Source organism: Gobius niger (assembly GCF_951799975.1).
Source record: "Gobius niger genome assembly, chromosome: 9".
NCBI lineage: Eukaryota > Metazoa > Chordata > Actinopteri > Gobiiformes > Gobiidae > Gobius > Gobius niger.
The window spans coordinates 23,207,277-23,223,859 of NC_136860.1; the positions used below are offsets into that span (position 1 = coordinate 23,207,277).

Genomic DNA, 16,583 nt, shown 5'->3' on the forward strand with positions numbered 1-16,583 from the left:
CCAGGACCTGGAACTTGTAACAGATGAGATGCCTCCCTGGCTCGATGTGACTTCTCTAGATTCTGAGATGAGCTCTGTGCTGTGTACCCCCAGGAGAGCGATAACCGGCATGACAGTGGAATCTGCAACCCCTCCAAACAAATACCAAGGTAGATTTTGGCAACTTATTTGTAATTTTCACACAGTGTAGAAGGTGTCCCATTACAGTGATTGTCTGTAAGATTGCAAAATGAGGAATAATGAGAAAGAGAGTAATTTCAAAAGTAAATGATCAAGCTCCCTCCCTGACAGGGCAGTTCACAGGAAAGCTTGTCTCACTGGTCAAAGTTATGGCACCGGGGATTCTGATATTTCGCTGAGATCAACAAAGGGAGAAACTTTAGAAGAAATATAATAATTTAATACTATTTACGATACATCAAATAATACGCAATCTATTAAATTAGTAAAACACTTGAACTTGTAGACTGTCACTCACTCAATTTAAAAAATATTATCCACAATGTTTCTAGTTGTTTATAGCTGGGTTTTTTTGGTGTTTTTTTTTAAATTTATGTCACTTACCGTCTTCAATGAATCATTAACACAACACATAGCACCGGAGTTGATAATGTCACAATGCTGAACTACTATACAAGGTTACAAGGTATGACATGTGTTGTTTCAGCTGGAAGAGTCCTAACTTCTCTGACCAACACAATTTCAACCCCAGATAATGAAGATGGTAGAAAAACCAGGCGACGAAAGGGTACTGTAAACTACAAGGAGCCATCGCTAAACGGGCAAGTGATTCCAACTCTTTCTATATTTTACCAGACGCATTTTATACTGACTGTTTTCTTTGTTTTACAGCAAATTAAGACGAGGAGACAAGTTTTTCTGAACTAAGTTTTCTTACATGTAAATTTTAATGTATTTGAAGTAAAATGTGTGTGTTGTTTTTTTTCAATAAACCTTTTAAAGAAAAAAAAAAGTTTTTGTTTGCTTGGTGTTAAATTAACTTGCATTCACAGAAATTATCTAAATTTATTTCCCTTACTCACCCTGTTTTCAGGTATGTATGGCTGTCTATTGTCACAGTGATTGACAGGCGGTGGGTCATGAATAATTTAGACCGTTCACCTGAGAAGTCTGTCCTGTGATCCACATTACTGTTTTCTTCAGGGTCGCAATGCTTGTGAGACGGATTCAGTGTAGAAAGCCAACCATGCATTCATGGTCAGATGCAGAGCAATGAGTTACAGGACAGTTTTGGTGAGTACAGATTAATTCTGTAGCCTACATATGTTGTTTTTATTTTTGTTCAATCTGTGGTCATATTTTGGGTATCTATAAAGCATTTTTATTTTTCTATTCAGTTTTGTTGACTTAATAACGATGCCATAGCCGTGAATCATTTGTTACAACTCTCATTTCTCTTGGCAACTTTCAAGTGATACAAAAGGGCAAGCTGTCTTAAATCAGAATTTAGATTTTTATTTTATTCAGAAATGGGAGCAAGGAGGCTGAAAAGAGATCTAGAAGCTCTTCTGTGAGTTGAAAATTACTCTGGATGCAGTTATGGTTGCGGTAATACATTTGATTGTTTTTCTTTCTTTTCTTTTTTTTTTACCTGTAGTGGAGATTACATTGGGAAAAGAATTAGAGAAAAGGCATTTGATCCAAAAGGAAAGGGAACCTCTTCAATACTGGATGACCTGGTAGTGGTAAAATTCTCAAATTTTGTTCTTTCGTGCTTAGACTGCACGAAAGAACGCCACAATATTGAATTGAGTTTTTGTGTCAATTACAGGCCCATTATGATCTTGCCATCAGTGTTGCCCTCTGGTGGCTGAACAAAGAAGAGGGGCAATATATGTATGACCGAGACCTCTTGTAAGACGCTTTTCTGTACTAAAATGGCAACACTTTGCAACAGCATTACTGATAAACTTATATACATGTTCTTTATAGTGAAATCGCCAGTGTTCAGTATCCCAATCATTTGGAACGAGAGGCTATGATTCTGTCATCATTTGCTGGCTTGATTATGGTGAGTGCAGATGCCATGATGAATAACAAAAGTATATGTTTCCAAATCTATACTAATTTTATTCATTGGCAGTATGTAAAGCAATAGCTTTTAAGTGTAATATACCTATAAACCTAATATTTGCTGTCTCCAGAATAAGCTTCCAGTTGATGAAATTCTGTCTCTGTACAAATGTAAACCCGCTGCCTCTTACCCCAATGAGCTTTCTAAGGTAGATTAAAACTAGTTCAGCTTAGGTTCTAATGAAATTATACGTTTTATAATCATATAAGATCATTTTCACCCCCAGGCAACAATAGTTTACCCTTTTACACTGTCATACCATCCACTTGCTATGCTCTCCTCCTATAAGGCTGTACACCACTCCAAGAAGCACAGTAAGTGAGAGTGCATATGTATAATATTTACTGGATAAATTCACATTTAAATCTCTTGTTAAGATGACAAGTTGAAAAGATGGCAGAAGGCCAATGCGGATGCTCCAACAACGCAGCGATCATCATCCTCGTCATCTCAGTCTTTTCTAAGTGTAGGTCATGTCATCAGTCATCACATCACAAGCTTTGCTGAAGAGAAGAGTGCCCAAACAGGGAGGTATTGTTGGACCAAAAAGTTTGGAAGGAGATTATGCAAAAAAAATATTTTTTAATTAAAATACAATTTTCGACAATTACTGTAATTTTTCATGTGTAGGCTGGTTTCATTTCCTTATACTCCCAAATTGTGACAGGGCGGACTGGCCATATGTCCATTCTGGAAGAGCACAGAAGGGCCACTGGCTCTAGGGCCACCGGTCTGGCCTCTCAATTTTCTCCTTAACCTCTTACCCCCGGCCGTAACTGTGCTTTATCCAAATCTAAAAGCTTAAAAGAAAAGCATCAAAATATAGCGGTGAAAACGGAACAAAAATATACTGGAAAAGGAACAAAAACGCAATGAAAAAGCAAAAAAAAACAAAGGGCAACGTAAACAGACAAAAAATGTAAAAAAAAAAGAAGCCAAAAAGCCACAGAAAAAGCAACATAAAACAAAAAACATGACAAAAAATGCGACAACATGACAAAGTTACAATCACTATTGTAGGTCTTAGCTTTCAAATGAGGCATTACTGCTCTCCAGTCGAGAAGCTTTTAGATTTGGGTAAAGCCGAACTGGAGAAAAGGCACTCAGTTAAGGCGGGGGGGTAAGAGGTTAAAATATGTCTTTGTGGAAATGCACATTTACGCTTAACTTGGGCCAGGCTGGTCAGAGTCCAGAGCCATTTTTCAGTCCCTGTCCGCCCTTGACTGACACCGACTTTCTACTTTGAGCAAAATGAAATCAGTTTTTCAAACTCAAAGATGCCCTTTACAATGATGATACAGTATAAGGCAGTGTTAATTTCGTCGACTAAAATATTTAGTCTTAATTTTAGTCAAAGTGTTATTTTTGACGGCTAAAATTGGACTAAAACTAAATTAAAAGTTGTTCATGAGACTAAAACTATGACTAAAATGTCCAGATATTTTAGTCGACTAAAATGAGACTAAATAAAAATGAAAGGGAGAGACTAAAATCATCCAAACTTCTATTGACCGTCTGAAAGAGCCTCAGACCATGTAAATTCACTGCCAAAGGATCAGCTCTGAGCTTTGTTCATGTGGAGCAGCTCCATGAAGCAGAGAAACAAGATTAAATATGATTATAATGAATATTATCAATGCTAAGTCGACTAAATTTGTCTTAAATTTAGTCGACTAAATTTACTTGCAATTTTAGTCGACTAAAACTTGACTAAAATTTAAGATATTTTTTTTGACTAAAACTAGACTAAAATCGAATTACATTTTCGTCAAAAGACTAAGACTAAAACTAAATTAAAATATGTTGTCAAAATTAACACTGGTATAAGGTGATGATCAAACTTTTGAAAGGGTGGATACTGGTCCCACTTGGTCCCACTTGGGCACCCTTGCTCAAGAGTCATTCTATATCTTTCCTGCCCTCTAGTGGCTACTAACGTAATGTATTTATTTGCAGGACAGCAGTGAGTATCAAGAGGAAAAGGATGAGAATTATGAAGGATCACAAGAATCTTTTCAGGACTGAAGATAGAGTACTTTTTAAAATGATGCATTTGAGGGCTTGGCTGTGTTACATAAAATACACTCACTGATTTTCTTTTTTTTCTTTTCTAACTTTACTACTTATCAATTCCATCATTTTATTCAAGTGAAAATGCCCAATGTTGGAAAATCAACAATGGCCTTGTTTTGTGATGACCTTGGACATTCTTTGTGAAAAGTTTAATCCACTGAATAAAACTCTGATGTTCATATCAATTAAACGGGCTCAGTCGGTCGGTAATTTGCCTCGTATGAGTTTTGCATTGATGATTCAGGGATTTTCACTGTATGCCTAGGATCAGGAGTTTTGGCAGCTGTGCCAGCGTGGTAAATCCCCAGTCATTGAAAAAACAGCTAAAGCAGGATCTCCAAACCTTTTGATTGAGGTTTATATAGCAGGGCCGAGGTTTTGCAGTTTTGTGGGTTCACCATTTAGTGCAGGTGACTGGCTCCAGCGTACTTTCCAGGATGAGTAGCAAGGTAAGACTGCATTTTTATTCACATGTCAATATACAACCTGATATTTATGATAGTGCATAAAATATGCAAAATTGTTTTTATATGTCTACATGTCATCCTTTCATCTCTTCTCGGGTTAGATCACCTTTTATGAGGACAGAAACTTTCAGGGTCGCTCCTATGAGTGTGACACTGACTGCCCTGACATGCACCCACACTTCAGTCGCTGTAACTCCATAAAGGTGGACAGTGGCTGCTGGGTGCTGTATGAGAAGCCCAACTACACGGGATACCAGTACGTCCTCACCAGAGGAGAGTATCCAGACTACCAGCGCTGGATGGGCTATAATGACACCATCCGCTCCTGTCGTACCTTCTCCTATGTGAGTATTCTTGAATCATTGAACTTTACATTATTCTGAATCATTGAACTTTACATTATTCATTGGGGAATGGGAATGAAGGAATAGACAATAGTGTATTGGTAGGAAGATTTGAAATTTGTGAATGTTTTTTTGTTTAATTTAAAGTATACTTTCTCTTTAACACAGTCTGTGCACAGTGAATTTTAGCTACTAATAGGTTGTTTAGTTATTGAAGGTTTTAACTGTATCACTAATTACAGCGTGTCTTTTTCTAGACCAGCGAGGGGCCCTATCGCATTCGTATCTACGAGCGGCCTAACTTCCAGGGTCAGACGATGGAGTTCAGTGAAGATTGTGAGTCGGTTCAGGAACATTTCCGCAGTCGTGAAATCTACTCCTGCAATGTGATGGATGGATACTGGACCCTGTATGAGCACCCCAACTACAGGGGGCGCCAGTACTTCATGAGGCCAGGGGAGTACCAAAAGTTCAGTGACTGGGGGGCCACCTGTGCTGCAACTGGCTCCTTCCGCAGGATTACAGAATTTTAAACAGATTTCATTTGTTTGGATGATGTTCATTTTCAAATTCTTTCTTTTTTTTTTAATGCTCATATAAATTCAAATTGAATACTTTGGGCATAACAACATCCTTTTCGCAAAACCAAGGAGCAAATTTAGTATTGGATCCTTTTATTGAGCCAATAAACTCATCGCTTGTAAACTATTCTCTTTGCTTATGAGTATTTATTTAAGGTGATTTTTATAATAATTTGGTTACGTTGTGGTAACTAAGTTTTCAGCCAATCATCCTCTGTTAGAAGCCATGGTCCTAATTTAAAAGGTGACTGTGCTAATTATATACAGTTGTTGGTTACTATTGGTGTATATTTGTTTTTATAAAAAGATTTACAACAGAAAGTCTGTTGGAAAGGTTGAAATTTGAGGAAAATGTAACTTGAGAAAATAATCAAGTACATTATTTTTGTGATCTAGCAAATGACACTGCACAGATCAAAAAATATTAGATCTCATTGTTTGAACTACAAAATGGCTAGAAAATGGAGAACCAAGCAGAGGCCATGACAAACAGGGGAAGACTCTTGTATGATCTGTGCTGACAACAGTCCTCATTATAATGACAAATGGTTTACTGCCCTCATGGGGTATAAAACATCATGCAAAACATGAACACAATGACGGTCTGGTCAACACAGCTGACAAAATGGGAAAGGTAACCAAAGAGTAGGAGTTACTCCTATGAAATGCCAATTGATGGCCCTATGTTTGCACTATTATTATCCTCAGATCATCTTCTATGAGGACAGGAACTTTGGAGGTCGCTTCTATGAATGCATGAGTGACTGCTCAGACCTGCAGTCAATGTTTGACCGCTGTCGGTCCATTCGGGTGGAAAGTGGCATGTTCATGATTTATGACCGGCCCGGATTCATGGGGCACCAGTTCTTCCTGAAGAAAGGAGATTACTCTGACTCTATGAGTATGACAGGAATGACTGACTGTGTCAGATCCTGCCGCATGATTCCTCTGGTAAGATTGCTTATGAGAAATCATAAAATGGAACCTAAATCGTACAGATTTTCTAGCAAGATACACTCTGTGAATTTATTGTGTAATATATATATATATATATTGCAATTTTCTTATAATCAAACTAATACTCTATTCAGACCAAATCAACACATCACTTTTGAACTTTCTGTTCACAGCACAGTGGTTCTTTCAGGCTGAAGCTATATGAGCACTTTGACATGGGGGGCTCAATGATGGAGCTGACAGATGACTGCTCCAACCTAATGAACCGCTTCCGCATGTCAAATTTCAATTCCTGTAATGTGGAGGGCCACTGGCTGGTGTACGAGCACCCTCACTACAGAGGGCGCCACTATTACCTACGCCCTGGCCAGTACAGCAGCTTTAGTGACTGGAGTGGCTTCAACTCAAGAATGGGCTCCATCAGGCGCCTAGCGGATCTCTAATAACAGTAAAAACAATTCTAGAAAAATTGCTCCTTTTTGCTGTGTATCATACGTTGAATAAAATGACATTTACAGTTAAATGTAGTCAGTTGTTAATATTTTCTACATTATGCAAGGTGATTTGTGGAACTGTACAGATTTACATTTTCAAGGAACACGTGCAGTCGTAGTGGCAGTGGCACAAATTGTATTTATACAGATAATGATGTTGATAGATATTTTCTTTATTCTGACAACATGCATCCACAAATAATTAAAGTGCCATTCAAGCTTAAAAAGAGGTGAAAATGAAGGTTGTAATGTAGAGGTATAAGAGACAAATATGGTAAATAAGGAACATCATCTATTTCAGTGCAACCATAACACTATTTACTGCAACCCAACACTGCAGGAAATATTCCTGAATATTTTTAACGTGAATGACAACTGCAGAGTCTGCATTTTACATTCTCACTATATATGTAACAGAAGTGGAGTCTCCAAAAGGATGCATGGATCATAGAGCAAGACACAGGATGTGAAGAGGACAAAATGGGAAAGGTAAGCATGCCAGTTCCTTTAATAAAATATATTTCTTTATACAGTTATATAACATATTGAGATACAGGTTCTCTTCAGCAAAACTAAAGAGATGGTTTTGATTCCAGATAATCTTCTTTGAAAAAAAGGACTTTGGTGGACGCCACTATGAGCATATGGGTGATTGCCCTGATTTGTTATTCCTTTTCAACCGATGCAAATCCATCAGGGTGACAAGTGGCTGCTTCATGATCTACGATGAGCCCAACTACAATGGGAACCAGTACTACCTGAGGAGTGGAGATTATCCTGATATACACACCAGAATGGCGCCCTCTGAATCTGTCGGCTCTTGTCGCCTAATACTAAGTGTAAGTTCTGTTTATATCTTTTTTAGTTGTGATTTTGTCAGTTGGCTGTTAACTGTGTGTCATATTTTACTGTCAGGAGCAAGGTTGCTTTAACATGCGGCTTTATGAGCGCATAGAATTTGGAGGTCAAATAATGGATTTGGCGGATGACTGCCCAAGTGTCATGGACCGCTTCCATATTGAAGACATTTTTTCCTGTAATGTGACTGATGGCAACTGGCTCTTCTATGAGGATCCTAACTACAGCGGAAGGATGTATCTGATCCAGCCTGGAGAGTACAAGAGGTTCAGTGAGTGGGGTGGGCGCTCTGCAAAGGTGGGTTCCATCAGGCGCATCACAGATTATTCCTGACTGTTCACACTAAAACTGTACTAAATGATGGTGAACACCCACAACCACGTACTGCTTGTCATTCTGTGCTTTCCTAATGTTTTATGAGAGAAGTGCTCATCTCCATACAATAAAGAATATTTGAATGTTTTGAATGTGACAGATATTGTTTCTTGTTGTTTTTTGTTTGTTTGTTTTAAAGAATTGCTATGGTTCATGTTGGTAATTTTGTTTAAAATCTGTTTTAATTGTCACCCACTAGTGATTCAAGGTTTTCACAAGAAGTATTTCCTATGATATTTAACCTTCCAAGTACCACCTCACAAAATATTTGATTTTAATAAACAACAAAACTGGGTCTAAAACATGTCTAAACCAGAAGAACATTTAACTTAAAACAATTTTGTTATATCTAATTACTAATGTCTGCACTTGATCCCTAATGAGCACCACTTGAAGAAGCCCAAGTGCCACCAGTACCACAGTACCACAGTTTGAGAACCATTGTAATACAGAAACTAATATAATCCCTCCGGAACAACTGATGTGCTCTTGTGTTCAGACACTGTGTTTTCTTTTATTTATTATGAGATGTGCTGATGCTGTTCAGTGCACCGTGTCGGGTACAATATACATTTTGTGGGTGAAATTGTGAACCTAGTAGAAAGAACAAAAACTCATCAAACATCTGAGTCATACAAAGAGATCCCAACCTCACGCTCCACCCCCATCAACTCAGTTAGCGTTATATTTGAATGACAATACTTTATGCTGTGCAATCACAGAGCTGCCCATTCTCCTTTTTTATAAAGCAGTGTGGCTTGACTCGCTGTACTCTAATGACAAATAACTGATGCCAGAACACATCATGGGGAAGGTGACAGGACTGGATTAAATGGTCAAGTTACACCTCTGAGCTCCCATTTTACTGAACTGTTATTTTAATTTTTTCCCCCAGATAATTTTCTATGAAGACAGAAACTTCCAGGGGCGCTTCCATGAGTGCAGCAGTGACTGTGCTGACCTTCACTCCTACTTCAACAGATGTAACTCTATCAGAGTGGAGAGTGGCTGCTTCATGGTCTATGAGCGCCCCAACTTCATGGGCAACCAGTACTACCTAAGGAGAGGAGAATACTCGGATAACCAGCGCGTGATTGGAATCAATGACTGTGTGCGATCATGTCGCATGATTCCCCAGGTATGTCAAATGTTGTTGACCTGTTATTAAATTTCAGCAACTAACAATACAGGGGTGTGACTTATTTTTTTTCTGCCAGCATCGAGGCTCCTACAAGCTGAGACTGTATGAGCGCTCTGATATGTCCGGGCAGATGCATGAGTTGGTGGATGATTGCCCAAACCTCCAAGACCAGCTCAGCATGTCTGACTTCAACTCCTGTAATGTGATGGATGGCTACTGGCTGCTGTATGACCAACCAAACTACAAGGGTCGAATGTACTACCTGCGACCCGGAGAGTACAGAAGGTACAGCGACTGGGGAGGCACGAGCCCCAGAGTGGGCTCTATCAGAAGAATCACAGATTTCAACTAAAGTTTGTGTAGTTGCCAACATTTCTTCTTCTTTTTGCCCAAGCAATAAACTATATTAAAAGATTATCTGGGTTGTGATTTGTCCTTGCTGCGCAATTGAACTGTCAATAAAATAAATGGGTAATAATTACATATTTGTAACTCTATTGTATGACTGTTGAGGTGTTGTACAGGCTAATGTGATTGGACACACCAAATCAAGCAATAGCAAAGCTCCTTCTGTGAGACTGGGATTAGCTGTTCTTACGGGGTGACATTTATCCATGTATGGTATGAGTATGGTTTTAATCAGCTCCACATTGGAAGCACAGGAAGCAATTGCCAGACACACCTACCATATAACCACCAAAAACAATTTAACAACAACATATTCTCAGCTAAGCTGCTTCCAATAAACCTCTTATGAGCTCGAGTCATTGCAAAACTGACATTGGTACAATTACAAAACATGTACACAGACTAAGAAATGACAACAAACTGGGACTGTCCCTGAGTAAACCATGTACTAAACACCGCAAATATTAAGTATTGCTAATTATTTATGTATGTAAATGTAATGTTTATCTTTCTTTCCCGTACGTATGCAAATGTGTTTTCATTTTTAAAAGAATCTCTTGGAACTGATTTTGATTTGAGTTTGATTGTGTTTCAGTTAATTTAAGTGACATATATTCAGTCATACCGGGGTTTTATTACAAAATTCACTGATAACCTACATCAACTTCTTACTGTTTAAAACACAATAAAAACATAAGCATAGTAGATATTGTAAAACGTTGAAATTGACATACAGACAGAAAGTACAACGCACTTACTTATTTGCATTTAGTGATGTGCTAGGACTGGGTTGTGGGCCGAGAGAGTGGCTTCTTGCTCTGTTACGCAACATATTTAATGCTAGAGGGTTGTTCCATATTGTTCTGAGGCTATTGTCCCCTGGATGTGTGGATACCATACTAGTGTTTTCCTTTGTCCATGCATGTCAAAACACCAAACCAGTTAATTATTTATCCTGTTTTCAAGTACAAATCCATATTTCTGCCCCAATGTTGTGCTCTAACAATAAGGTAAACATGTGCCAGTAGCCTTCAGTTATAACTATGAGAGAGAATTTGAATAACAATGCTTTGTTTGTCAAGAGGTACTATAAAAAGCCCTGAAAACATGGGGAATCTCTCCAACGGAGACCATGGGCAAGGTGAGTACTGTAGTGTTTTCTCTCTTGTCAGATGACAAGGATAAACATATTACTGTTAATTTGCTCACTACACTTTATAAAATGTTTAGATAAATCCTGGAAAAGTAGAATTTTAGCACAATTTCTTGCTTTTTTGACAGATCATTTTTTACGAAGACAAGAACTTCCAAGGTCGGAGCTATGAGTGCAGCAATGACTGCACAGACCTTCACTCATACTTTAGCCGCTGCAACTCAATCCGGGTGGAGAGTGGCTGCTTCATGATCTATGAGCGACCCAACTTTATGGGCCACCAGTACTTCATGAGAAGAGGAGAATATCCTGACTATCAGAGATGGATGGGTTTCAGTAGCTGTATTCGCTCTTGTCGGATGATTCCAGTGGTGAGGAACTAAGCTTGTTGATTGCTATTTAAATGTAAATGTCTATATATTTGTCTTCATATTTTTATACATTTTTGCTCCTATAGTATCGTGGCTCCTACAGATTGCGAATCTATGAGAAACCTGACTTCAGCGGTCATATGATGGAGTTTATGGATGATTGTCCTTGTGTGTCTGACCGTTTCCACCATCGCCATGTTTACTCCAGTAACGTAATGAATGGCTTCTGGATCTTCTATGAGTATCCCAACTACCGGGGCAGACAGTACTTCCTTAGGCCTGGGGAGTACCGGAGGTACCGTGACTGGTGTGCCACCTGCGCCATTGTGGGATCCTTCCGGAGGGTCACAGAATTTTAGCCATTAAGCAAATCTGTACATAGATAAAAACATTTTGTTTATTAAAGATGTTGAATTTTTAACCCTTTGTGAATGTGTCGTTTTTATATACATTGGAGATTCAATTATTCCCAAAGCCGAAAAGTGCTATTTGAAAAACAATGTTTTGGTTAAATGTGCTTAATAAAATCTAATAATTATGACACACTTCTCGAGTCTTTTGTAATTCTAGTATATGATGCACACTTTGAAGCAAGATAACAAAAATCTAATTTATATAAAAAGTATATCAGTCGTTTGTGCTGTTTGTGCTGCTTTGTGCAGTGAATTTTTATTTCTTATTTTATTTTATTTTTATTTGGTCTGATCTGAGGTTATGCTACCTTCATGCTCTGGTAAAGATGATCCTTTCCAGATGTGAAATGGAACGTACGAGTGCATTGTGTTCAAGTGCTTTTGTGTCATAGCAAAGTGAAACATTAAAAAAAAAAAAAACAGTACATTACAAACAAATTCACATGAGAAAGTCGTCTGTAAACTGCTGAACTACTGCTACTTTATACCTCCTTTAAAAAAAAAATAACATAAAAAGATTGGCAATATTAAAACTGAGGAGCTAAATAGCTAAATGCACATGTCGGCTTCATAACAATCAGCTAAAAGACATAAAAGCGTGTCATCATTACTCTCTGTTGTGTTGGAAGGTCAAAAGTTTTCCCATCTTGGGATCTCGGGCATCAAAATTATCTCCCAGTTTCCTAGTGAAAAACATAGCTATCATATAATAAAGGCTAGATGTCTTGAGGCAGAGTCACTTCTGGCCTTACCGGCGGCCATCTTGTCACAGGGAAGCTTCCTGGCGAGCTCAAGTAAGTGAGTGATTAGCACGAACACAAATCCACTTATCTCGCTGAAATCTTCACGGATCAACAAACGTATTAACGTGGTTATAATTCTGCTGGAACATGTTGAAATAAAGATTTTCTTTTTTATTCGTATGTGCAGTGTCATTACTACATCTCTGACGTTTATAACAAACCAAACCATAGTTATGGCTATTAAGGACATGTACTCGACCCGTCTTACCTGCAAAGCCATCAAAATCTCCATGGACCCTTGGCACCCATCACACAGTCTCTTCAAGGGTATGCCTTTAGGGAGGAGACTGCGGATCTACCCCAATCTACGGGTCAGTTCCAGTCGACTGAAGAACAGTTTCATACACAGGGCCATCGGGGAGCTGAACTCCCTGACCTCCCTGACCTCCCTCACACCCCTCTTCCCCCTCCCCCCGCTCCACAATCAAGGATGAGCGAAACATAATTTCAAACCATTCACATGGTTTGACAAATAAAAAATCTTGAATCTTGAATCTTATTTAAAACTATATGCATCATAAAACACAATGTTACGAGTGAGCAAGCTCCTTGGGCAAGATGGGCGGACGTCGCCCTCCATTGGCCAGCAGCGCGTCGAGACATCTAGCCTTTATATATATATATATATATCTATGGTGGAAAATACGAGGTGGCGTTCATGTGCAATTTTACACTGGACAAGTGATGTTTACCTTAATTTCGAGACCACATGAAGGCAGCATAAGTCTGCCCTTTATGAATCCAAAACGGCTGAAAATGGTGTTAACATTTGTTTGTGCTATAAAGATTTCTGTTTGTCCGACTTCTGTTTTTTATATTGCAAACTTTAAAGCAGGAAGGTTGCGTCATGGAGGGCCGACTTTCTTCATCTTCAAAAGACCAGGGGCCGGACCCTCCAATTTTAGGCCGAAGTAAAGCACCAGTTACTTGAAATGCCAATCTTGTACTTCATATATGGCCTAAATGGGTTTTGTGCTAAGACATTTCAAAATTAGCATTTTAATTGATTGTTGATTTGTGTAATAATATTCCTCAAAATTCTCTTGAGGACCAGAGGTTCAATGATGGAGGGCCGGTTTTTGCTCCCGGGCCTGACGTTGCCTACCCCTGGCGCTGCATGCAACAAAGAATCATCAGCATCTCCAAAACAACAACAGCACTATCGAAGATTTTTACAGCACAGAACAACACAAACATAGCCCAAATTGTCTTAGGTATACATTTGTGCGTTTAAAAAGTAGGGGCAGTTCCACAGAGCTAACGCCATGTTAATAGTGCAGGTAAATGATAATCACTCTGTTGCTGGCTTGATCTTCTCCAAGACTGCGTAAAGAATCATCATCATCATCATCAATACAAACAACAATCACGCAAGCTTTCTACAAGCAGGTAACGATGTTCATATTATTATATAACCTGACGACCTACTTTGCTTCTATGCAAAAACTGCACAGATAATTCACTAAACACTTAACATTTTGGATTAGCATCGTTTTGAGGTGATCGCAGCAATGACATGATGTTCAAGCTTGGTAAATTGTCAATTTTTGTTTGTCAACTAACGTAGACGATAAGAGCTTTTGCTAAGCTCTAGTTAACTTTTTATTTGGTAGGCTGCTACTTTATAAGTTGCTGATAACCTAATGTGTTTTGGCTGAAATATTTGTGAAAACCTAAGTGGAAATATTTTGCACTTCACAATTATACTATTTAAATGTAATCCATATAGTATGAGTAATGTAATCTACAGAGTAAACACTTGAAAAGGCACAATAAATGGTTGTATTTAAAGTGGGTGAATGTTTTTCCTTACGCATGCCAAATGGGCGAGAATACTAATTTTTTTTAGTTTGATGTATTTGTTTTTCTTCTGTTTAATAGAGATTTTACATAGTATTCATCAGTGATGATCAGACTGTGCAGCACATGACGAACCTTCTCTATGAGAATAGAGCACACACAAAGCTCATTGCTGTAATAGACAATACAGATGACTGCTGCCAGAAATGTATGGAGAGAGATCCATTGTTAAACATTTATTGGCCTCGTTCAGCAAAAGTCTAACTGCTAATTCATCACCTTTGTACATTTGAATAACAACACATCATGGCCCCCTGGGATTTTGTATAAAAAGGCAGAGGTATCATGATGTTGGCAGAGCAAGTTGAACCATCTGCTGGGTACATTCATAACCATCAACATGGGCAAGGTAAAGTTTATTCTGAACAATATTAAAATGTATTTGGGTTGCTTGAACTTCAATAAAAGAAATAAAAACAATCTAATTAAATCTTTCAGATCATCTTCTACGAGGAGAGGAACTTCCAGGGGCGCTCTTATGAGTGCATGAGTGATTGCTCGGACATGTCCTCTTACCTGAGCAGGTGTCAGTCCTGCAGGGTGGAGAGTGGCTGCTTCATGGTCTACGAGCGTCCCAATTACATGGGCATGCAGTTTTTCATGAGGAGGGGAGAGTATCATGACATGCAGCGCATGATGAGCATGGGAATGATGTTTGACTCCATTAGATCTTGCAGAATGATCCCCAATGTAAGATGCTAGCTCACTTTCATTTGATCATATTCATACAATTTTAATTTATGATTAAAACTCACTTTTGTGCTACAGCACAGAGGTCCTTTCAGGATGAGAATCTACGAGAGGGAGAACTTCGGTGGTCAGATGAATGAGCTGATGGATGATTGTGACAGTATTCAAGACCGTTATCACATGAACGACTGCTTGTCCTGCCATGTGATGGACGGTCAATGGCTGATGTACGAGCAGCCCCACTACAGAGGCAGGATGATGTACCTGAGGCCCGGAGAGTACAGGAGCTTCATGAACATGGGAATGAGTGGAATGAGGTTCATGAGCATGAAGCGTATTACTGACATGTGCTAAACCTGTGTTTTATTCATTTCAATAAAACCATCTGTTCATAATCTTGTGAGTTAACTTTTTCTGGTGTTGTATTATAATCCGAGTTCATCAAAACATTTCATGTTTAACACAGTTAAGAAAGTGTACAGCAGGGATGTCCAAGCGTCTTTCAGGCTATAAATAGGTGGTCAGTGCAGGGAAAATTTCAACTCACTGCTTTGACCATACACAGTGTTGATTTGCAAAGTGTTTCATAGTATTTTGATTATTATCACCTGCATACCAAAATGTAAAATTAATTAATATTTTTGGGGGAATATCATTAAAACTATAAGAAATTTAGCACATCACATTGCAATGCTTGGCATAAAAATACTTATTTGAACCTCTCAATTGTGCACTTTCTTTTAATCCATAACAGTGTTTTAGGGAAACAGAAATTGACTTTCTGCAATTTTTACAATATATGCACAGCCATTTGACTTCTGATGTATGTAATAATATCACTCAAAATCATAAAGGGGAACCAGAGTTTCTGTGTTGGACGGCTGTGCGTTGCCTGCTGACTTACATGCGACCCACCAATTAGCCTACACTCAAAATTAAACATTGCCACCACTGACTGCCCACAAAGTTCCACTTAAAACATTCATTCACTTTCTATAACCCCCAACCACCCCAATAAATACTACACAGCTTTTTCTACAAAAAATACCTCAGTATGTTGACCAATTAAAATCGCTCCTTTTGTTATCAGATTTCATCATGGTCTGACTTCTTAAGTGTATAAAAGGATTAGGATGTCAGCCTTTCCAAAACAATTTCTCATAATGACCAACAAAAATGTACAGCACAAATATACATTTTTGGTATGTACTTAATTTTAATGACTCCATTACTAGCACTTAATAAAAATGAGACCGGCATACTCAATTCTTTTTATATGTGAAACTCGGAAAATGATAATATTGTTCAAAAGTTCATTTATTTCTGTAATTCAACTTAAAATGTGAGACTCAAAGCGCAAAGTGACAAATTTCAAGCCTTTGTTTGTTTTAATTTGGATGATTATGGCTTACAGTCCATTTCCAAAATATTCAAATTTTAATTTAATTTTAATCATAATTAAAATCATAACCAATAAAGGCAATACATATTTCACTTTGC

At 38.3% G+C, this 16,583-nt stretch overlaps 6 protein-coding genes across 6 annotated transcripts; all 6 read left to right on the plus strand.

The window, feature by feature from the left end:
- Window positions 1-1,490: 1,490 nt before the first annotated feature.
- c9h2orf80 (chromosome 9 C2orf80 homolog) lies at window positions 1,491-4,120 on the plus strand (the record flags this gene model as incomplete). The annotated part of the gene is made up of 8 exons (XM_079562660.1): window positions 1,491-1,531; window positions 1,619-1,700; window positions 1,793-1,875; window positions 1,954-2,032; window positions 2,166-2,243; window positions 2,322-2,409; window positions 2,473-2,561; window positions 4,052-4,120. 8 exons carry the CDS (start codon window positions 1,491-1,493, stop codon window positions 4,118-4,120), a joined length of 609 nt encoding a protein of 202 aa, XP_079418786.1.
- A 485-nt stretch (window positions 4,121-4,605) lies between these two features.
- On the plus strand, window positions 4,606-5,512 carry LOC306967933 (gamma-crystallin M2-like; the record flags this gene model as incomplete). Its single annotated transcript, XM_079563140.1, has 3 exons — window positions 4,606-4,617; window positions 4,737-4,979; window positions 5,237-5,512. 3 exons carry the CDS (start codon window positions 4,606-4,608, stop codon window positions 5,510-5,512), a joined length of 531 nt encoding a protein of 176 aa, XP_079419266.1.
- A 673-nt stretch (window positions 5,513-6,185) lies between these two features.
- LOC306967579 (gamma-crystallin M3-like) lies at window positions 6,186-6,960 on the plus strand (the record flags this gene model as incomplete). Its single annotated transcript, XM_079562661.1, has 3 exons — window positions 6,186-6,194; window positions 6,269-6,511; window positions 6,691-6,960. The coding sequence occupies 3 exons, from the start codon at window positions 6,186-6,188 to the stop codon at window positions 6,958-6,960; spliced, it is 522 nt and encodes a 173-aa protein (XP_079418787.1).
- A 287-nt stretch (window positions 6,961-7,247) lies between these two features.
- Window positions 7,248-8,202, plus strand: LOC306967580 (gamma-crystallin B-like; the record flags this gene model as incomplete). The annotated part of the gene is made up of 4 exons (XM_079562662.1): window positions 7,248-7,253; window positions 7,429-7,500; window positions 7,608-7,850; window positions 7,927-8,202. 4 exons carry the CDS (start codon window positions 7,248-7,250, stop codon window positions 8,200-8,202), a joined length of 597 nt encoding a protein of 198 aa, XP_079418788.1.
- A 943-nt stretch (window positions 8,203-9,145) lies between these two features.
- Window positions 9,146-15,437, plus strand: LOC306967934 (gamma-crystallin M1-like; the record flags this gene model as incomplete). The annotated part of the gene is made up of 3 exons (XM_079563141.1): window positions 9,146-9,382; window positions 14,832-15,083; window positions 15,162-15,437. The coding sequence occupies exons 1-3, from the start codon at window positions 9,260-9,262 to the stop codon at window positions 15,435-15,437; spliced, it is 651 nt and encodes a 216-aa protein (XP_079419267.1). The 5' UTR covers window positions 9,146-9,259.
- On the plus strand, window positions 10,926-11,676 carry LOC306968292 (gamma-crystallin M2-like; the record flags this gene model as incomplete). Its single annotated transcript, XM_079563634.1, has 3 exons — window positions 10,926-10,934; window positions 11,075-11,317; window positions 11,404-11,676. The coding sequence occupies 3 exons, from the start codon at window positions 10,926-10,928 to the stop codon at window positions 11,674-11,676; spliced, it is 525 nt and encodes a 174-aa protein (XP_079419760.1).
- Window positions 15,438-16,583: the final 1,146 nt, after the last annotated feature.